Source organism: Solea senegalensis, linkage group LG9 (genome assembly GCF_019176455.1).
Source record: "Solea senegalensis isolate Sse05_10M linkage group LG9, IFAPA_SoseM_1, whole genome shotgun sequence".
NCBI classification, from domain to species: Eukaryota; Metazoa; Chordata; class Actinopteri; order Pleuronectiformes; family Soleidae; genus Solea; species Solea senegalensis.
Genome location: NC_058029.1, coordinates 21,591,712 through 21,615,076, shown reverse-complemented (window position 1 = coordinate 21,615,076; position 23,365 = coordinate 21,591,712). Strand labels below are relative to the sequence as shown.

The 23,365-nt window shown below is 38.1% G+C and overlaps 2 protein-coding genes across 3 annotated transcripts; both read left to right on the top strand.

Moving 5' to 3' along the window:
* Positions 1–84: 84 nt before the first annotated feature.
* On the top strand, positions 85–4,395 carry cd4-2.2 (CD4-2 molecule, tandem duplicate 2). Its single transcript, XM_044033883.1, has 9 exons — positions 85–222; positions 988–1,050; positions 1,252–1,413; positions 1,488–1,628; positions 2,442–2,672; positions 3,159–3,227; positions 3,327–3,478; positions 3,582–3,649; positions 3,867–4,395. Exons 2-9 carry the CDS (start codon positions 1,023–1,025, stop codon positions 3,949–3,951), a joined length of 936 nt encoding a protein of 311 aa, XP_043889818.1. The 5' UTR covers positions 85–222; positions 988–1,022; the 3' UTR covers positions 3,952–4,395.
* Positions 4,396–5,037: 642 nt separating this feature from the next.
* cd4-1 (CD4-1 molecule) lies at positions 5,038–23,365 on the top strand. Of its 2 annotated transcripts, none has more exons than XM_044033880.1 (11): positions 5,038–5,441; positions 15,695–15,813; positions 18,844–18,916; positions 19,020–19,169; positions 19,257–19,409; positions 20,028–20,252; positions 20,345–20,725; positions 21,740–21,988; positions 22,127–22,227; positions 22,340–22,383; positions 22,567–23,365. In XM_044033880.1, the coding sequence occupies exons 1-11, from the start codon at positions 5,339–5,341 to the stop codon at positions 22,595–22,597; spliced, it is 1,629 nt and encodes a 542-aa protein (XP_043889815.1). In that variant the 5' UTR covers positions 5,038–5,338; the 3' UTR covers positions 22,598–23,365. The 2 variants fall into 2 exon arrangements, with proteins under 2 accessions (XP_043889815.1, XP_043889814.1); XM_044033879.1 differs by having other exon boundaries at positions 5,039–5,441; positions 15,695–15,816.

Genomic DNA, 23,365 nt, shown 5'->3' with positions numbered 1-23,365 from the left:
ACAAACTGTAGACCTAGTTTACAGGAAAGTGCAGGCATGAAGAGAGCTCGGGTTTGCATTGGCCCACAACCTTCTGAAGTGCATGTTTCCCTCCTGTCTTCCGCCTTCTACTATTTCAATTCTACGTCCTTGTGCTCATGATTTTGTTGATTTACCACACCGAGAGATTGAGGAAAGACTTTGGCCTTTAAAGCAGCACAGAAACACTGCCTGAAAATTACGGTAAGATTTTAATTTAAGAATTCAAATTAAAGAATCAAGTTTTATATTGTTCAATAAATATTTGTGGATTCAGCGTGACCATTCTGAAGCCATCCGTGTGTTGTTCCGTCGTAAAGTTTAACTCCAACTTAAAAAGCATCAACTTGACATTAAAAAGGTTTCTAATTTGTAGTGCTCTCTTTTTATGTCTAGTAATGACCACAAAGGTGTAATAAAGCTGTTCAAAGAAGAAATTATGTGCAGTGTCTCCAGACCTTAAGTGTGAATATCGCATTGTATTCTTAAAACAAGCTTCATGATTTCAGTCTAAATTTGCTCTTTACTCTGTGAAGTGAAACATACTGATCACATGTTAAAGGAGAATAAATCATTTTGGAAACCAGTTATCTGACCATTTATGGTCTTTGTGACTCAAATTGAGTTATTAAAGTTATTAAACCATTGAAATCATGAAACGTCTGAAAGAGTGCAATCACAAAACTATCAGAATCACTTTTTTAAAATAGTTTGTAAAACTAAATCAAGTCGATTTGAAACAAGTTTACAAAACAATGAATTATTAATCATTTAAAGACAAAAAAGCTTTTTTATAAAAGTTTAATATCTCTGTGACGTATGTTTTTATATTTTCTAATTCAGATTGAGAGAGGAAGGAAGTAGAGAAGTTGCTTAGTGGTTTGAGATTGCACATTTATGGACATGATGCACAGCAGCTCTGTAGAATAAATCACCATGAACGACATTTTAATGATCTATTCTCCACAGAAACCATCATTTGTGCTTGATTTTTAACATCAAGAATGAAGGCCTTGCCCTGGTTTTGGTTTGGTGAGTTTAACGCTTGTCATTCGTATTCACTTATTTAATCTTTTCTGAGAAAAAATGTGTGAATTATTCATCCTAAATTCAAGCAGATCCTCTTCATATTCTGTTTCCACATTTCTTAAAGTAAAATATAGAACATATGCACAGAGATCATGGTGTCTTCCAAACGCAGCGTGCTTCATAACTCTGGTTCTCTCTGTTCAGTGGTGAGTGCAGTCTCAGCTGCAGGCAAAGGTGTCATCACAAAACCCGGGGAGCGTGTCACTCTGGGGTGTGGGAGCAGAAGATCCTTCAAGAGCCTGGCTTGGTATCATGGAAGCGACCTGATTCTTAGTGTCAACGGAAAGAGTGGCACCAATCGCAAAGGTAGTCATAGAAGCAGCACCATATTAAAATCACCATTGTCACTGGTTACATCACATGCATTCTCCATGTGACAGGCACAGCCAAAATCCAGCCAAGGTCAAAGGTGAAGCAGGGGAGTGATCTGGAGATCTCCGGAGTGAAGAAAGAAGATGCTGGAAATTTCATTTGCACTTTAGACGGGGATTCTCATACGATCACGCTTCTTGTGGTCTCAGGTGAGCAGCAGATGCAAAGGACACTACACTTGTACTGCATAGTAAATACCTGTGTCTTTGATAGTATTCCTCTACTCACTTCATGCCTAGAGTTAGAGTTACTGTAGATTTGAAAATAGTTAATGAAAATAAGAATGAGTATTGGCTCTGGTCCATCAAATAAAAATCCTTTTATACTATATACCTCTACATCTATCTACCTACTATTACAAGTAGGTAGATTGATGGATAAATGGGTGGATGTACCATCAGTTTTTATTGTCAGCCTCCTTTTGAAAACTTGTCTCTGAGCCCAAGCTGAGAGATCATCAAGTTTATTACGCAAACTTTACAAAACTATATTCTACAATTATTTTCACAAGCTGTGAAGATGATTAACCTGATCTCTCATCTGAAACCGATTCAGATGAAATTATGCTCTAATATCTCCAGCGTTCAAACATTTCACACTAATACGTTCAATTATGTAAACATACAATTATCATACACAGCACAAAGTACAATATGACAGTTCATACACATTTCATTAAAGAGCAGTTCATAGGATTTCTCCCGAGTATGGTGTATAATGTCCATCTGGTGCTGTTGAAGCTGAAAAATCAAATCTGAGGCACTTGAGAAGGTGATGAGTTAAATTGGCATCAATATTTCACAGCAAATGTATTATATCAACAGTAAAAACCATGGAGATCTTCATTAGAGCACAGAGTGTAATGTGTTTTAAATTCAATCAACCCATTCTGCCATATGGGATTATGTGTTCACGCAGAGATCTCCTCCCCTGACTGTGTCTTGTCCCTCTGTCTCTGTCAGTCTCGACCAGTCCACCTGACGAGCTTCAGCTGGGCAGGGAGGGCACTCTCCAGTGTGAGGTAGCAGGTCTGCCCCCGGACTCAATCGTGCAGTGGACGAGGCCGGACGGGCGCTCAGACTCGGGAACAGTTCATTTTAACCCCTTGACCCTCGCAGATAAAGGGCAGTGGGTGTGTGGCTTCTCTTATGACGGGGACACATACAATGAAATCTTTGACATCAAAATTAAAGGTAAAACACTGTGCTTCTACCAAGTGACAACCAACTGTAATGTCACCCAGAAGAATCTTTGGCAGGAACATGTTGAGGTTTTGCAAACAGACGTACACCAGACATCTAATGGTCCATACCAGCTGTCAGTCACACTGGTGTCCACTCAAATGTGCTAGATTCTATCATCTATTTTCCTCTAAATGGAAACATAATGTATAAAACTGACATCATGTTCTTCTTCTGAAGAAGACCTGAAACTAGTGATTGAGACCATTAATCTCTTCAGGAAAATGTGTAAATCAAGTGAGATGTAGAAGCTCCTGAAGAATTGCCTCTTGGTGGCTATTCAATATAATTTAACTTTGTGTTTGGCTTTAACCAGCAAACTGAAGAAGACGTTATATCATTGTATCTATCCATCTATCTATCTATCTACCAAAGATCCTGAATATGTTTTTTCTTCCCAACGAGAAATGAAAGATTTGTTGTGTTTTCGTATTTCAGCGTCCGAACCACTGACATCATCCCCTACCCAGAGTTCAAAGGTGGACCATAAGACGTCATGCATCAACTGTGCGTAAAGTGCTTGTATTGATTTGCGCAAATCTTCCTGTGACGACATATTGCTCTGAAAGTCCTTATGTGCATGATGTGTGATTGATTCATTTTCAGGTTTCTGTTCTCCCCCTGGATGTACTGACCAGCCGTCCGGTACTGGACTGGCCGGCTGGTGGCTGTGGGTTGCAATAGGAGTCGGCAGCTTCTTTGTGGTTCTTCTTATGGTCTGCATCATTGTTTTGTGCAGGAGAAACCGGAGGAGGAAGGTAAGTGGGGTCCATGAGCTGTTATTTTGAAGTTATTGATGTCTGAGTAGGAGTTCAAGGAACAAAGCAAACATTTATATTGTCATTTTCTTTTCCACTACAGAGAAAATTCCAGAGGATGATGAATGAGCGTCAATCAGAGAGGCCCAGAAAGTACTGCCAGTGTAACTGGTACATTTTCTTCACTTGTTTCTTCTATTTAATAAAACAACCCTTTTACCTTCTCTCCAGTAATCTCTGTTCACTTTCAAGATACTTTCTAAAAGTCTGTATTCACTTCATACTAATGGCTCTTTGACCTTCATTTTCACTGAGCCTTTTACAGAGCACTTCATTATTGTGTCGTAATTAGTGTGAAAACTTCTCCACTTTCCTGTCTTTATCACAGCCCGACAGCTGCGGCCAAACCACAGCAAGGACGTCACAAAGGGAAGCCGTCAGCTCTGCCTCTGAAACCCCTGCTAATGCAGTGACACATGAAAGACAGATCGAAGAGACGAGCGGCAGAGCAAAAGAAAAGGAGAGAAAGAGAGGAGAAGATGGAGATTAAGGAGAAGAGAGAGAACGTGAAACAACCCCAGAGTGAATGTGGCATGAATGTAAATGGGCTTTTAAAAACTCCCGATGAAAAATCAAATGTAATGATGTTGACACTTTGAGCTGTTTCACCAAATCTAACCAGTGAAGTGAATGTGACTGTGTCTGTGGCTATGTTTTACCTTATGTGGCATATGATTATATAATCTCTGTAGGTGGCTTCATCAAATCCAAGTGTACTGCTTTGCATCTTAAAGAACATTTGCCACATTTATACTTTTTTCTCTCATGTTGCTGTGTATTTGAATTGTATTGTTTGCCTTTAAGAATTGCACTGAATCTTTTTTCCCCCTCAGTAAATAAACCACGTGGAAACTCAACTGAAGGAAATTGTTCATTATTTCTATGATTTCTATGAGAAATAGAACGAGGAAACATGATATCCAACATTATGTGCGTGTTTGTGTCATAACATGATTTCAGTCCAAACATGAATTGGTGGTAAATATCTAAACCCCACAACTGGTGCAAGACAGTGCTGCTGTTCATACAAGTACTGTGCTACATAGAAGTGTAAGTACACAGTAAACACCTGTTTCATACAAGACCACCAATGACATACATATACATACGTATGTACTGTATGTACAAACCCACATACACACATGGTACATGAATACATACAGTACTTACATACTGTATGGATCATACTACTTATTATATTCTGTGCATGCATACATACAACTTTTAACTAATTTTTAGTTCAGTGGCCACATACAGCACAATTTGATCTCAAGTGGGCCGGACCAGTCAAATAATAGCATAATAATAACCTATTAACAATGTTACCCTTTGTTTTACATTTAATGCAAGTTTCTTTAAACAAAACATATCACGAACAACCTGACTGATTTCGTGACAAGAATAAGTGCAATTTCAACAATATTATGCTTAACCATTTACAGGTATCTGTAACTGAAAAATATAATATATGTAATATTTCACATTGTGATTAGATTCTAATCATGAAGTGACATTTTCACAAATTCATCCTGGGGGCCAGATTGGACCCAGTGGTGGTCCGGGTTCTGGCCTGTGGGCCATATGTTTGATACCCCTGTTATAGTCAGTACAAGCATGCAAATTATACAGAACTTGCGTGGTGTAAATACACACATATACTGAACTTACAGTCCATACATTAATAAGTATGTACTGTATGTGTATTATTCTGCTGTACAGAATTTAAAGTGTGTAGAACAACTGAAATGAAGGGATCATAGACCTGTCTGACTTCCTGTGTGTGTGTGTGTGTCTGTGTGTATGTGTGTGTGTGAGAGAGAGAGAGAGAGAGTAAGACACCTACAGTGCATGCAGCATACCAAATGTCAGAGCCGGACTCATCGCTGCCCTGAATACATCACATGTGAGTACATCTAACTCTACTGTTGTGTGTGTGTGTTGTTCTTGGTAGAGAGTGATTTAAACGAGAGAAGACATGGGTCAGGTTGCACACAGCTAAAAAAAAAAATAATAATAATGTGACAAATGTTATTAAGTTCACTGGTGGGCTCCTCTCATAAGAACACAGAAACACAGGAGCAAGTCTGTAGCTCCCAAACTAGGTCTCATCCACACAATTTGAAAAGGGCCTGTGTTAAATGTGTGATATTCAGCCAGACGTCGTCTACGAACTGACTCAAGCTCAGTAATATTGTATGATTTTCTCGTTGTTTCATCACAAGCCTGTCTGTGGATTTGACTTCATGGGACCAGACTTGATTTGATATTTGTGTTGCGCTGCTTCTAATCACACCAGCAACATCTAAAGAGATGTCAAAATACAAAAACCACAAAGTTTAAACCAAGGGATTTAAACTTAGGCAACGACAATAGCAACATTTTGCAATCGCTATGACGCTAAGCCCATGCTCTTACACAAATAGACATGCAAACTAAATGTTTATATACTGTATATGATGCTTCAAACCCAGGAATATGTCAACTTGAATGTTCTTTATGTTACTCGATGTCAGCGGTTGCTAAGGGTTACAGCTTCATGGCACAAAAGCCAAATGACGAGAAACAATAAACTCTCTTTTGTTTCTTAAGACCTGAAAAGAAACATTAGTGACTGACAAAATCATTCTAGTGGGAAATATCACAGCAAATTAAAATATACATTAATAAAAACATTGTCTTCCATTTGCGCAAAATAAGAAGTGACCGATTCACAGAATAGTTGATTATTCTGTTGTTTTACTTCGACTTAGGAAGCCATGCTTGTCTGTTTGTGAGCAGCATAACTTGAAAATTTAAAAAAAAAAATTGGATTATATTTTCTGTGGATGTAAATTATGGTCCAGGGAAGAAATGATCAGATTCTGGTGGTGATCCGGTTACATCGTTTTGATACTTTGGGAAACTGAGCGGGGCCTTGGCCGAGGTTATTACTCTCTGAGTGCTTTCTCTCTGGTGTATTGATTTTATCAGTAAATAGTTTTTAATGTGCATAATTAAACTTTAGTATTGTACCATTTTATGTATATGCATAAGAGTTTGTTGCAGTGTGTGAGTGTTAATATATCGTACCACAAATATTCTAAATTCAGCGTAGACTTCACTTCAAAAAACTGTCGCGTGATACTTTTGGACTTCAGGTGTGTTTACTTGTGTTGTTGTTGTCAGGCAATCAAACGTATTTTTACCTCTGGAAATGAATTCATCTGAATTTAGTAAGTTGAGTGTAGATGCAACCAAAAATACACCCTTTCATTTAAGAGTTCCAGTGAAGTCATGACAGTATGATAGTGAGCTGGTCATACTGTTACACCAACATGGAATTCAGCCTTCATTGGTTTTAGAAGAAAATAAGTCTAACATAAATTAACATTTAAGCTTCCAAAACCCAGTGCTATGAAGAACAATAGGAGCAGAAGTGAAACAAAGAAAGTAAGAGGTAAAAAAAAATAAAGTTTAAAAAGAGTGCAGTGCAATCAGAGTGCTTCAAACCAGCAGCCAAATATATCTCAGTGGTTTTTCTTATGCATGTCATTGCTCCAACTGTGACATGTCCAAATCTCTCTTTTAGTTAAAACTGTGCAGATCACGAAAAAGGCTTAACATGTACTCAGCAACTGTTGTCAGTACTCTTTGATTTTCCCGGAATTAAACAAGGCTCGAGTATTCAAAGTCAATAAGAACTGTACATGAAAAAAACAATAAATAAATAACGTTAAGTCAGTTAGGATCCAGTTTGAAATGACTTGCTAATTACTAGCAGCCAGAGACTTTACTCGGGAATTAACATTTGAAAAACTGAATGATGTATAACATGGTTGTAGAATTACTGATAACACTATTACTCTATAATATTATAAAAATAATCGAATGCACCAAACACTTTTGACCCTGATGTGTCTCTGTGTCGTCTTCACCTTGAAAGACTTCCACGTGGTGATACTGTGCTGTTGTTTCTGTAGACATTTAGTTTTGTGAGGTCATTTCAATTTGTATCAGTTTGTTAAATCTTCATTTTGACTTATATTTAATATTCCAGTGCAATAACTGCACATTGTGTGTATTAATACAGCGACACACTGTTGTATATTTGAGCACACTGGACTCAAATGTTGACACACTGAAATTGTATATATATGTGTATATATGTATATATATATATATATATATATATATATATATATATATATATATATATATATATATATATATATATATATATATATACATATATACATGTGTATATAAATGATGTCACCATGGTTTCAGAGAAGTAAAATAGTCTAGTACAAATGTAGAACTAATATTTGCAGTGTACGGCTGAAGTCAGTCACACGCTGCTTTCTGGGGTTTTAAATCTGGGATAAATTTTTAACGATTTACCGACGTTACCAATATTAAGTTTGGGATCTTTGTCTTTACATTTAGATAACGGAGAACAAATCTCATCGTGTTAATCCAAAAACAATGAAGCAGAACAATAAAACAACTGTAAGTCACTGCTATAGACTGTATGTTTCAATGGATAAAATCCAACTATTAACTATTGTAGGCACGAGTTTAATTCAATTACAAAAACTTTATTTGTCATAGCGGGCAATTCAAGGACCCATAACAATCATTGAAAACATTTAAGAAGAAACTGACACAACACAGCATAAACAAGAAGTTAAAACGGTCTATTGTGACTATTGAATACTGGTATCAAACTATTTGCTAAAGCATAGCCTCTCCATTGGAACAACATATGTATTAACACATTTACGAGGATCAGACCGGCTCTATCAAAAACCTCCTTCTCTCTTCTTGCTCTCGATGTGGAGAAATGTTTTGATCAACCTCAGTGTCATTTTTTATGGTCAGTTTACGCCACACAGGCTTTGGCCATCACTTCATTACTATGATCAGTTTTTCTATTGACTGGACACTTCTTGTTTAAGATGTATTTGTCGTTTCTTTCTTTGCTGCCCTCCTTCTCTTCGGTTATTTCCCTTTTGAACCTGTGGCCCAGGTTGTCTGATAATCATGAAATGATCTCTAAGTGCATATTAATGGACATTTACATGTAAATATGTGAGATTATAGCCAGGTGGCTAATTTCCATCTCCAGTCCCATTGTCAGGTTGGTGTCCAGAGAAGAGAGAGGGAGAAACAAACAGAACAATGAGAACAAATGCAAGAAACAAACAAACAACATAGCGCAGAGCAGAGCACACATCATAAGAAAAGTGTTGGGGGATCATAAGAAGTTATTGCACAAGATCCTATTGTACGATGTCCATAGCACACGTTCAAGGTCAAGGTATCTTTATTGTCCCAAAGCAGGGAAAATAGGTTTGCAGCCGGGAAGATGCACACACAGAGATATTCAGACATAATACAAAGATAACATCATGGGCAGATTAAAAGAGCCAATAGTAAAGATAAAATGTGATTTAAAAAAAATGGACATAAATAAATAAGCAGCATGGACGCATAGAGTGCAAAAAGTGCAGGTGTGAGGTGCCCAAGCAGGTTTCCACAGCTTGAACAATCTGTAACCAATGAACATGAGCACCGGGCAATTAGAAATCATTGCATGAACGTGTGTGGAGATATCGTTGCACGGATGTGTATTATGTACACGTTATTACACTAAGTTAGCGCACATAGATGTACTTATGTATACAAATTACAAGTGATGCCCCGACAGTAAGCCCCATAGACAGACATATGGATTTAAACCAGGTTGTCACAACAGTTATTACAGGTACAGCCATGCTTTAAGGTGTTTAGTAAATTAGGTGAGAGTCACTTGGTATTGAGGTCCAGGTTTGAGATGCATGAAAGGAGAATATAGCTGGACCAAAAGTAGTTTTCCCTAAATGTTCAACACAGTCACCTCTAAAGCCTGCTCTAATAAATCTATTTGAGTTTTTCTTAAAAAATGCGGGTAGTGGAGGTGGAGTGTGACCATGAAAATGTTGTAGCTTAATATAGAATCAGTATATTTAACAGTGTTGTCCTAATTTAGTCGCTCATGTTTCTTGAAGATCTGGCAGTAACAATATTAATTTTGTTGAGTACTTTTAAAGCTTGTTCATAGACTGTTTCAATATTCTTTAGGGTTGTTTTACAAGCCATTGTCAAGCCAACTTGTAACGCTATGGGACATATGTGACATTATCATTGTGTCAAAACATAACTTGGTTAAGTTGTTCCTCAGAAATCTAAAGTTGGACTCACGTCTCGTCATCACATTCAGTCGTGCCTACACGTGTCTACACAGAATAATCCACATGTCTACTACTTATTCTGATTTAATCTTTATTCTGACTAGGCATATTCTATCATTTTAATCTGGTTCATAACACGATATTTCTGCCTCTGTCACAAACACTTATTCAAACCCAGTGTGTTGCAGTAAGGAGCCAAAATAAAAATAAAGTTTTCTTGTAGGAGTTTAGCAGCAAGTCAGTATTTCTCCAGCAGAGAGGCTCCATGTGTATTTCTTCTCAAGCTGTGTTCGTCTTACTCTATTATGAAAATATAATGTCTAAGCTGCACCGGGGGTGTTTTCATATGAGAAAATAGGATTCCCTTTTCATGGCTATTACTCAGTGTTCGTTTTGCTTGACACTCACAGTCATTCAAAATGAAACTGATATTTCTGAACCTGTGTATATCCCTCCCTCTTGTATTTCCACTTGCATTTCTATCCCATCAGTGCAAAAACATCAAGTGCAAACACTCACATAAGTTCGACAAAACCGTGGAGACACCTGCTTCACATTTGTGTCACATTACGTTGAGTGTGGCGCTTGTTTGGCTCCGTTTTCAGAGCAACAGGACACAGATACAGGTGCACACTTAACCACTCTTATGTCTTATAGATTTAAAACAGCTGCCGTTTCACTCTCTTTTAAATTAAAACGATCAAATAGGTGATTTCCCATTCTGTAAACTCCCCACATGTGAAGCTTCTCTTCCACACAGGTTTTACTTCTTCTTTACTTGTGTGCTGAGTGTAGTTATGTGTTTAAGTATCAACTACACTATGTCACTTCTCCACATTTACTTTTGTATCTACATTTTCACTTCTGTCTTTTTTCAATCACATTCCTCATTTTTTTTCTCCCTGATCAGTGTTTTTTCACAGGAGTTGTAGTAACTGAAAGGGGAAGTTTGGCAAATTAAGCAACAATATAAACCAATGGTCAGCAACTGGTGGTCCGTGGGCCAACACTGACCCGCCAGAATTAATGTCCAGGTTCGTGCCATGACTGAATTTAAAAATCCAATTATAAATAAAGAAAAATTTCTTTACAAGAAATGAGAAAGTCACGCAGAATTCAGAGCCTTTATTCGTAAAAAGTAATATGAGAGGAGTAACATTCTGCGGCAAATCAGCCTTTATTTTTGTACAACAGTGAATTATTTAGATCATTAGAAAGAAAACCAGGTTTAGTCCGATGAAGATATGAAGTCTTGGCCCGGTATTCAATTGTTCAAAAAGTATTTACCGTACCTACATCCATGTAAGGAATAGAAGAAGAATTGGTCACAGTGAAGAGCAAATGTACCTAAGATTAGAGCTGAAACAACTACTCGATTAATCAATTTTTAATCAATTACTAAATCGACAATCGACAACTAGTTTGATAATCGATTTGAAGCTTTTTTCTTGATTAAAACAAGATTTCTGATTGTTTCAGCTTCTTAAATGTGTATATTTTCTTCATTTCTTTGCTCCAAATAACAGAAATCATTCAAACTGGATCATTTTGGTTTGTGGACAAAACAAGACGTTAATTTCCAGATGTAACAAACACTGATCAACATTTTTTTAAATGTACCTAATTTCCAGTTATATCACAAACATATGATGCTGTATGTTGATGAGACGCTACAGCACTGAAACTCCATTTATTATTCTTTTGCTGACTGGTTTATTTTTTGACAATAAGGAGAATGGCTGATTTATCTGAATGTAGCTGTGAATAGTAAAAGCCTCGTATGCACAAACAGTACGTGGGCATTGTCAAGCTGCGCAGCAGTTTTTCCATTTTAAACCAACGTCATCAATGAACTCATGATCTAAACGCTAATAACAGCTTGACAGTCACAGCGCGTCTGCTGAGCCACGACACTGTTTTCCTGTGAAAAACTATCAATAACTCAACTTCACACGTATTTGACTCTCTTCTCTCACCAGTCACACAAACATGGCTCGGTGTGGATGTGAAAACTCTTCTCAAATCATTCCTGTGCGCTCTCTTTTTGTTGTTGTTTGCTCTGATGAAGGCGACAAACAACACAGTGACAGTCAATGAATAAATCATTTAGACAAACTACTGATGTTTACAGACGATGGAGGTGAAGTGGTTGAGTGGGAGAGGCGGACGTATAAGAGAGCAAACTTTTCTCTTCTCATCTGCTGTTTCACAACCAGCTTTCAAAGAAGCATGAATGAAGTTCCATGATGCAACAGACTAAAATGTTGACAGTCATTGAGCAGAATGTCAACGCGTGCCTGTTTCTCAACCTCTTTTCCACTGACATTTTGTTTTATTTCTGAAAACATTGCAACTGTCACAGACACATTAAAAACATCCAGTGCAATCACACCTCCTTTCCATCTTCTCAGGGCCTCAGAAAGTTTCTGCTTCTGCTGCTGCTTCATCTTCCTGCTTCACTGAAATCTCACACGCTAACAAGAAATGTCTCTGAAATGTAGAGCCAAAGCCAGAGAGCAGAGCAGTGAGGGAAACCCTCTGTAGGAGAGGACGGAGGACGAGGAGACCAGAGATAAATGTGAAAAGAGTGAATCACCCTTCCTTCTAGCTTGTGGCCCACACTATTTTTGATTTTCGAGAGGTGACACACGCTCGCCCTCGTTGGGTGTGTGTGACTAATGAGGGAGTCCTCACTTTCAGGTGTTTTCCATCAAAATTACAGCGAGAGAAGCAGAACATTATCAACTTTGTTTCTGTTTTAGTGACGCTTCAAACTTATGTTTTCTGTGCTGTAGTAGAGCCAAGACTTGAAGGTGTTTTTTTTTTTGTCGTAAGGAAGCGAACAGAGCGCTTGTTTCATATTGAGCTCAGAGGGAACAGAAGCAGGTGTGAACTCTTCATGAAGGCAGTACAGAGACAGGCAGAGAAACCTCAGAGAGACACATGACAAGTGTGCGAGATGTTTGTTTTGTCCTTGTTGTGGTTCTTGTCTCTAAACCACCCCGACACTGTGTTTAAACAGCCTCTAGTCCCTGAACTGATCCATGCCATTATTGAGCAGGGGTAAAGCTGTCTCACACTTATTACTGGAGGAATGTTTGTTTTGTTTTGTTAGGCTGCTGAAAGCTTTATTGTGGTGTTGTACAAATGAATTGTAACGCCATGAATTCAAACGTGTTTTAAACATTTGATTCTCTCCTCCTCGATGAGGCCTCCGTCATTCTGAATACATGAGCAGATTTTCAAGTGCATCATCAAAAGAAACAAACTAAATTAAACACCTGCCCGGCTGCCACTCACGTTTCATTTATCTTTCCACAAACTGTCAAATCTTAGAATTGCTTCAAAAATATGTCAAGGTTTATTTATTCATCCCGTAAGTTCTCCACACGGACACACTGTCGTGTGCCGGGTGACGACAAGCTGTTAAACACAGACTCAGGTGGCAGATAATGAGATCCACAGATGTTACACTGCTGATGTTTTGAGTGCAGATAAGACTCCACAGCAGCAGGTTCTACGATCAGAGATAAGCACAAAGCAGATGTTGTTGTGTACATGCACAAAATGTGTAATAACAGTGGTACTGTGTGTCATGCAGAGTGTGATCTGGTTTGTGCAGCGGCTAATTGACAGTTGTGTTGCTTCATTTTGATAATGAAGTATAAACGTGCTGTTATTACAAACTAAATTAGTATACAGAGGAATTTTTGAATCAAGTCAAGGAGGAGAATTCTTTTCAAGCAATATCATAAGAAACTATTTAATATTTTGTTTAATATTGAGACCATAAAGACAATGACTACACAAAGACTGTGTGAGTGCTGCTCTTATCTGAGAAAAACTATTGTTAAATGAATAAATAAAAGCAAATATAGTCTGATAACAATACTCCTAATTGTTCTAAATCACAGAGCTCAGTAACATTATGTCACTAATCTGTCAAGATGTTAATGTGAACAAAATGTTTCAAAGCAATTCTGAAACTGCCCTTTAAAAAAAGTGAATTACACAACATCACAGTATGATAATAAATGCGTTATTAGATATGACAGTTGACACCACTGTGATGTGTAATGGATTAAACGGAGCAACTGCTGCTTATGTCGGGTTATAAAACAATGAGGAAGAGCTAATTCTTCTTTAAACACAATTTAAACTTTAAACACGATATAAATCACCTCCATATGCAACTCATCCAGCCACAGGATCATTTAGACTGAAGATACTGTCTTTTTGTTTGACCGTGTCTCAAAATATGTGTATTTCTCATGTTTTTTTGGATGTTATTTCTTGAGAATCTGACAAAAATGATGGGAATGGTGAAAGAAGTTGCTTCTTTAAACCAGATCTCCATCACATTTTGTAGCGTTTTTCTCTTTCAACACCGTACTTTTTGCATAATCTTACCGAATAATCCAACCAACAAAGATATAGATGCAAATTCTTAGCAGATATAACACGTGTTGTGTTTCGCACAAGTTTGTTAAACCTCCAAACCAAAATATTAATTCATCAGAAGATAAAATGAGTTCACGCCAATGAAGTGTCTACTGCCGCGCGCTCATTGTTAACTAATCGTATCTCGCCGACCACAGTTTGATCAAGTCTTTACTTTTAATACTAAATAAGAATAAATAGTCAAATACTTTTCGCTCCGGCGATTCAAACACAAGTCACTGAATTCACAGCATGTGCTCAAACACGCAAGCTCATTTCTTTTTCAAATGAAAGTTCAGATTCTATGATGGATTGAACGCAGCAACGTCCGAGTACATCAGGTTAATATACAACGAGGAAAAAGTTAATTCAAAATAATTAAAACTGTATGTGAATGATCTCCATATAAAGACAATTGAGGAGTGAGATGGTGTGGATTGTTTTTAGTATTTTACACAGAAAGATGGTTTCTTTTGGATCGTGTACAGTATTTGCTTTTGTTCGACATATTTCACACAGCCGATTTGATGTGAAGACATTTGAACGTATTTGAGACGGGATAAAATGATCGGTAATATAAGTGAAGAAGAGTTGAACTTGAAGGGGAAAATGAACTTGAGTGATTCAGGATTGAAGGTCCTTTATTTGACGTTGTGCGGACATTTGCGTTTACATACACACAAGAGAATGAGATGTCGTTCTTAAGGTGCAATAATAAAAAAACGTAGAGAAATAGATAACAAAATAGAAGAAATAAGTCAACCATAGCGATAGCAGTTTAATGTAAAACTGTACGCAAAGACTGCGTCATGGAAATAAGAGAATTTATTTATTAAATGTTTTATAATTATGAAGTCTCACATACATTTTTAATAACTCTCTAAACACAACTTCCCCCAAATTCTTCCCCCTTTTTTAATCCTTTCCCCCGTCGTCGCTCAAACAACTCGGTCGTGTTTCTTCGTCGCAAATGTTTCATTTTGACTTTGTATTCATTAGCTGCTGCTTCTTTTCAAACAGTTCATAGCTTGAATGTCTTAATTATGTATCTACATCAGTTATGTGACCGGGGGGGAAATCTACTGAGCGATAAGCATAAATGAAGAATAGGATGTGAGCTGACCGCGCTGTGCCTGAGACAGATAACAAGTCCACTGAGACTCTTCTCAGATTTCATGTTATCAGGCAGCGAAGTCAAATCGCAATTCTACCCAATTAAGATCAGTCGCTTGTATGTTTTTGGAGAGATTATATTTAAAATAATGTGGAAGCTGTATATGAAAGTATGTAATGTGCTGATTAGTGTATGGTGCCATCGTTTTTTCTGATGTAATAATGTAGAGCCACGTATACATTCTACTATAATATAACTGGTTTATTTTGAAGTAAAAGCAAAGGTGAGGAGAGTTTGTGTGACTATATCAGACTCTTCTTATGTAACAGCCAATCAAAGGTCATTATTCTGACTTTGGGGTTCATCAACAACTGCTTTTTTTTTCTCCAGACCAATCAGTGGCGAGGGAGGTGCAACAGCTTTTAAAAAGGTTTTGTTTGATAAATAGTCAACATTTCCTCTTCACACCAGACCCGAACACAGACGGACACTCCGGCGCTCAACGACAACAAGTATGTATACTGAATTTTGTTTTATTTTAGCCGAATATTCACATACTATATGACATAAAATTGATTAAACATCAGTTTAAATGATCATAAACGACAGGCGAACGGTATTGTTGATATGTCATCCTGGCGTTTACATTTGGATCTTCATTCAAGATTTTTATTTCCTTTTTTATTTTGACATTGTAAATGTGTCTATTTATATGCGCTGAACTTGCATTTATTCATTTTTGTTGACCACAAATTTGCACATTAGACAGGCCAATGTCCGTGATAAACAGTATTTTAAACTGAATTCTTATGAAAGTTTGAGGTTCAGTGATTTTTCAGCTTATGAATAACTCATTTTTCTTACTCTGTTTTTTTTAAAGCATATCATCGCTTCAACTATTTTTGATTTAAACTGCATGAGACATGAACTATGTACGCGTGTAATTTATTTAGCCTCGAGCAGGACTTTAAATAGTGAACACCAAAAACACGTCCAGTCAAATTAAACTGTAATCTGGCCCATTTAATTTCCCTTTTTCTTCTTCTGTTTGCTCTCCTCCTCCTCCTCATCCTCTTCACCCACCTCTCCTCTGGGTTTGGCCCTCACCCTTCCCTCCTCGCCCTCCCCCCCCACGTCTAGTCGTTGTTAAAGCTCCACCCTGACTGCAGATATGATCGTCTAACTTGGTCTCTGGGTTACAGCTCCACAGGTGAACGTCTGTTGATCACCAGAGTCTCCGGCTGGTCCCTGGCCTCCGCTCTTATTTTAAGGCTGATCTCAGTCGTGATAAATAATGCAGTGTTATTTGTTTCCCACTGATCCCGTCTGACTGCTTAAAATATCCATTACAGTCAAGTGTTTACACTCCTTGATCACATATTTAAAACATGCATAAACCATTTGCTCTAAGATGTTTCTCTTTGACACACACACACACACACACACACACACACACACACACACAACCTCAGGTATTAATACTTAATGTTGCTTTTCACCAGGTGCTGACATGAATTACATTATGGATTTTTTTTGTAAATATCAAACCTTAGCTCTCTGATATTTGTAATATAATATCTATATTGAGAGTCAAACGCATGGTATGTCAGGCAAATAGCTGTGAAATAATTTTCACAGAATATTGTGACGCTGACGAGACTCTCTGACACCTACTTAGTAAAGTAAAGATCTTTAATTATCTGTGGAGATTTCATAGATTTATTTATAAATGTGAGAGAGGAGAAATGACAGGAAATTAGAGAGACGATGATGACATGCGACAAAGGCGCTCAGACACAAACAAATCATTGTATTATTATGCAATAATATTCATCAGAAGCCTGGATATGAATGTTTTGTTACCAGAACACATTGTTATAGTTATATCACTTTCTCATTATTATCTCAATGTGCTTTTTTCTTCTTTCTTGTAATTTCAGTCAAGAAAATACTCTTTTACCCTTTTATATCGTATAATACGCTAAACAGCGATCTGCAGCAGCTTTTAAATAGAACATTTTTTCCGTCCTAATAATTCTCAAACCGCGTTACACACATTTATGTATTTTTTTTTTAATTTTGAACACCAGAGAAATATTTAAAACATGATTCATTGAAATGTTACTGCCATATCACGCATAACTATTCTTTTAAAGTGTCAAATCACAGTAAAAGATTAAAAAGATTTTTTTTGTGCGCAATCATAACACACTAAGGCACAGGAGGGGTGGGTGGGGGCAGAGAGATAAGGCAGTGATACAGTGAGAGAAAAGAGTCACATCTATCTTAAACCACAGTCTAAGTGTGCTGCCGCTGCTGTGGTCTTTCTCTTTGTCTTTTTAAGCGAGGAGAGATCCGTCTTTCGTGGAACAGGGGAGGAAGAGAGGAGGTGTGCGACGCAGGGGGGGGGCGACGATTGGGATAAGAATCTGCACCTAGACTAAAATCAAGGCCCACCACAACCCGGCGTATATGCTTTACGTCTCTTCCCTCCCAATTTCTGCCTGTTTCTTTTCACACAAAAAATCTGAAGCCCACCACAGGCCGCCTACTCCCGGCTCACTCAACTGTTTCTCTTTTATCTTCTGAAATCTCTCTAAATCTGAGACCACCACAGACCACTGTTTGCTTCCTGCTGAGTGGTTTTGACTTCACTGCAGAAAAATGTTATATACACGTAAAATGATGTGTGTTATGATGTTTCTGTTATTACTTAATATAAAGTGATGCTTTTCAAATTTACATTGAATGCGACACTTAAGTTGACCTCTCAGTGTCAGAGCGGCGTTGAATCAGAAGCGTTTAATTGCAAAAGGCAGAGTTTGCTTTCGTGCTAAATTGATGAATAAGCAGTCGCTGACAGATTTAATATCCTGCCGCCTTCTTGTCTGTGAAAGAGGTTCAGAAAATATTAGAATCTGTTGACTATAATGAATCACAGACAAAAGTTCGAGCCCTCTGACACTGTTAGAACACGTAAACTTAAAAATAAATAAAGTTCCCAGCGCTGCAAACCAGTTCAGCGCAAATGTTAAAACATTTAAGTCAAATCACTCCTGAAGAAAAACGATTTTGATCCGTATTATATGAATACATTTTAGGACTTTTAGGACGAGACTTCATATTTGCTTCATATTATCATATGATCTTTTTAATGAATTCTTTCCTTTGGCTAAAATATACATCACCATGGTCTGACCTGTGAAGCTATTCTGATGACACGCTTATATTCATATGTTGTAGAATACAACTTTTTCAAATCAAATTGACCAAAACATAGTCTATAATTATTAAGGTTAAGTCAAGAAAGGACTTTATTAAACCTGAGAAAGATAAGTAACTTTCTGACCACATGTTTATGTTGCAGTTCTCCTTTAACTCATTCGAAAATGAAATCATCAAATTGTCTTAATCTTGCACAAAATGCTAAAAGACAGCGATTTAGAATGAATTTCAACATTAAATATTTCTTGCACATTATCTGCATTGTTTGTATGACAGGTGACTGATTATAAATTTCTAAAATGCCTGTTTTCCAGACTCTACAAACGAGGATGGGAAACTTCCTTCAGCCCGTCATCATTCTCTTCTCTCTGCTCGTCTCAACAACAGGTAAAATGCATTCATTTTCAAGCGATTTATTCATTTTTAACTTTTAGGAGGTTAGTTTTGTTGGACATGTTGTTGTGACGCGGCGTCCTTGTCACTTTATCAGGTGCTGTGCAGGTGGTTTATGCCCAGGTTGGAGAGACGGTTAACCTTAAGCCTCTAGAGTTAAAAAAATCACATAATTATGTGTACTGGACATTTATGGACCTTCAACTTGGCTGGCGCAATCACTTCGGTGGAAAGTCTCTGACCAACGGTAACCAAAGCATTGAGCTATGCATATATTTTTAAATTGCAATAGTGTCATTTCGGCGCTGACGGTCCTTTATGCCTTGTGTTACAGATAAGGCCTGGAATAATAAGCTGCAAATGACTGACGACTCACTGATCATCCAAGACATCCAACAAGAAAACTTTGGCACATTTCAAGTGTCAGTGTCAAGTCAGTCTCCGCTCATCTCGACCATCTCGACCATCATACTTGTCAAACTTGAGGGTAAGAGCAAAAATAAGGTGACATGTTCCCTCCAGTCACATCACAGAGGGGGCTTTTATGCTTTCTGTTGTTGTAAATATGATCTAGATCCATAGTTCTCAATCTGTGGCGTGTGTACCACCAGTGTTACGTGTACCAACGGTGGTACGTGAGCTTCCTCTGGTGGTACGTGGAGGAAAATCAGAAATGCTGTTCTACTGTATTTACCTGGGTATGTGATCGGAGTGGAGCTGAGGAATTTTGACCCGAGATCTCTCGCTCCATAATCTAATGGAGTGTGTGAAGTATATGTGAGGAAGAGGAGGATGATGATGAGAGAGCAAATGATCTTATCGGGAATGAATCTGCCTCCTGTGAAAAGTCTGTAGCTGACTTTGCTCGATCTGTTTGCACCACTTTAAGAAGTTTGAGAACTACACGTCCCATTTATTTAGATTTGAACTACTCATGAAGATTTTCTGGAGTCTAGAAACAAATGTGTTAGGTTCAAATCATGCTTTTATGGAGTGTGTTAAGATGTTTGACACAAAGACTTTGAACTGTGTTCTCCCTCACTAAATGAGTAGCAGTAACCCACTGATTGTCATCATTCCCACTCTGTTTCTTTCTGTGTTATAGTGAGTAAGAGCCCCGCGTCTCCTCTGCTGCCTGGAGAATCTCTGTCTCTCCATTGCAGCGCAGAAGTTAGCCAGAAGCCGGAGATTTACTGGTTGGATCCCACAGGACAGAGAAAGACAAATAATGATGGCAGTTTCTCCACAAGAGTCACAGGCCAACACAATGGCGAGTGGACTTGTGTTGTCGCTCAACAAAAACATGTCAAAATGTCCATCACAGTTGTGGGTAAGTTACTTTAGTCCACAAGTATGCATGTGTTTTACAGTTTCAACCCTCCTTCTGGTGATAACGTTAGTTCTCTTTCACTCCCTAATTAGATCTTTCTCCAGCTCCTTCACATGCTCAGTATACGTCTACATCTATGCCCGTCACCATCCCCTGCTCTCTCTCTCCTCACATCACCTGGGAACAAATCAAGGTTAAGGGCGTCGAGGAAGTTCACTGGCAATTCTTCCCTCGGCAGTCTTCAGGTGTCAGTGCTGTTAAGGCACAGAGGCTTTTCTTCCTCTCGCTGGAGTCGATGCTTTTCACTGCAGAGCGAAACAGAGACCTGAGGCCTGTTCTACGGCCCACAACAGGAAATTTCACTTTGACCAGAAAGCAGGGCAGAGAAGAAGACGCAGGAGACTACGTGTGCACTGTGAAATTCAAAAATGGCGTGACCCTGAACTCGACTGTACGCGTGGACGTGCTGCAGAGTAAGTCAGAGCAAACAGTGCAGCTCTTTGTTGCACTCACATCTGTACTGAGAACTTTTGAAGTTTGCTTGTTTTTCTGTTTGACGTGCATTTTTTAATAGTCTCTCGTACCATGCAAGTGTTTAATCTCTCTGCTGCTGCTTGTTTCTTTGAACGTGTCCCCAGTGTGACGTGTGTCTAATTCAGTGGCTAATGCACTTGTCTAGCTTAACTTGTTTTAACAGTACACAACGAGGTGTCGCTCTGCCAGAGCGGCGAGATTAAACAAAGAATTTTAATTGCAATGTGCTTTCTGAGCATTTATGATGTGAGACTGACATTTTCTCGTTATTGCCTGAACTACCATTTAACCAGGAGCTTTTAAAAAGTCTTCCAATTTAATGGAGTAATTTAAAACTATGTTTATTTTGAGTAAATAAGCAAGAGGCTGATTTGCCTCCACTTTCCTCCACCCACCACAACAATTATTTACAAGATGGATAAAAAAAAAATGAGGTGCCTAAGATAACTCTGATATTATTATTATTATTATTATTACTATTGTTATTGTTATTGTTAGTAGTAGTAGTAGTAGTATTAGTCGTATTATTGTTGTTGTTGTTATTATTAGTTAAACTTTTTTTTTTTTTTACTACTAGTTGTAGAAGGATCCATGACAGCTACATATTAAAGCCACTTCAACCACTTCTTTATTTGATCAGTTTTTAGTCAATACAAAATATACCAAGAGTCATACAACATGGTTAATTTATTTCATGGAAGCGCTCAAAGTTTGACATTTTCATCATCAGCTGATTTTACTAATGAATTGTTTCTGTTTCAATTTTATAATGTATATTCATCTAATTAGTAATTTGAGCAGCCATTTTGATCTTGACATAAGATCTTCCATCCAAGTGCTGATTTCTCAGACAACTGCAAGAGCAAAAGGCTCAGTCTGATTCAAAAATAAATGTAGAAAATACAACTTAATATACTTTCTCTCTCTCTCTCCCTCTCCCTCTCTTTCTTTAGTCATGGCCTATCCAGGAGCAGACTTACATCCCGGCCAGCTGCTCAACCTGACTTGCAGCATTGGCCATCCGCTGCCCTCTGACCTCAGGCTGCAATGGTCACCACCCAAACATTCACCTCAGGAGTCTGTCCATCACTCTGCTCATCTCACCATCCCAGAGGTTTCCACAGGAGATGCAGGAAATTGGGGGTGTTCTCTGTGGGAGGGCAAAAGGCGACTGACGTCAACTGTGATAACGCTGAGCATCGGTGAGCACAGGAAGTGAGAGGGCAGCAGGAAATACGATGTGGGCATGACCGTGTGGTCACAGTCTTTTATGGCAGAAACTTTGGTCTTCTCTCTGTATTTGACTGTTTGATCACCGTCTTCTTTCTCTTTGTGTGCAGAACACAGACTGAACGTGTGGATGTTGGTGATCATATGCGGCGCTGCAGTCATCGTCATCCTCCTCGTCATCCTCATTGTCATCCTCTATCGACGCAGAAATGTACATTTAAATTACTACTGTATTTCTTTCTTACGAGCTCCCAAACAGCCATTATAGTGACATTAAAAGTCTGTGTCTCTCTGTGTTTGTTTGTTTTTGTGGCTGACATTAGCGGAAGATGAGACACCTCAGGCATCAACTCTGTCGATGCAAACAGTACGTATACTAACCATTTCCTGGACTGATGAAATGGCTCCAAGCACCTTTGCACACACACATCACTACAATATTCACATCATGAGGTTTATTATGAACACACACACACACACATCTATACGTTGTGTAGCTACATGCCTCTTTCCATAACTCACCCAGAAACCTGTGACTCTCTTTTTACAGCCCCAAGCCCAAAGGATTTTACAGGACGTGATAAATCTCCCACATGGACATTTTTAAGAGGACATGGCAACCAATTAAATTGCTGTCTATGATGAGGTGGATTTTTTTTTTTTGGGTCATATCTACAAACTGTGGACCTCTGTTCACAGACAAATGTATCCTATAGCTGTACATATCACACAACTTGGATGTTTTCATGTTCATATTGTAAGAGAAAAAAAAATCCATTCAGTTCTATTCATTTTTTGTGATCACTCTTATCAGTTCCTGTTTATATTCAGGTCTTTTAAGAGTAATTGCTATGTGATTTACATGTGTATTTTATGATTCTCTATAAAATACTGCATTGGCTTAAATACCTGCTGCTATAAATATGTGCATGTGCATATTGTTGACAATTAAACTTTATTATTCAAAGCAGAACAGAAATATGTTTACTTTAAGATATAAAGAAGTAAGAGCATTGAACAAAACTGTCAAAAATGTGTAATGAAGATTTTCTGTCACTGTGGTCCCGGGCCCCTGCAGTTGTGTGTGTGGGGTGATGAGGCCATCAGTGGAGTGAGGTGGAATCTCTCCACCACCACACAGTCCTCTCCTCATCTGGCTCTGACTTCAACCTGTCTCACAATCAAAATCAGTGTGTTCTCTAATGTGTGTGTGTATGTGATTGTGAATTGGCTCTGACATGCTGAAACGCCCGAGTGGTTGTCCATGTGTTTGAAGAAGATTGCGTCACCTGAAGATTGTGTACAATAAAATAAAAGAAACAAAAACTTTTTTCAGTTACCAACATGAA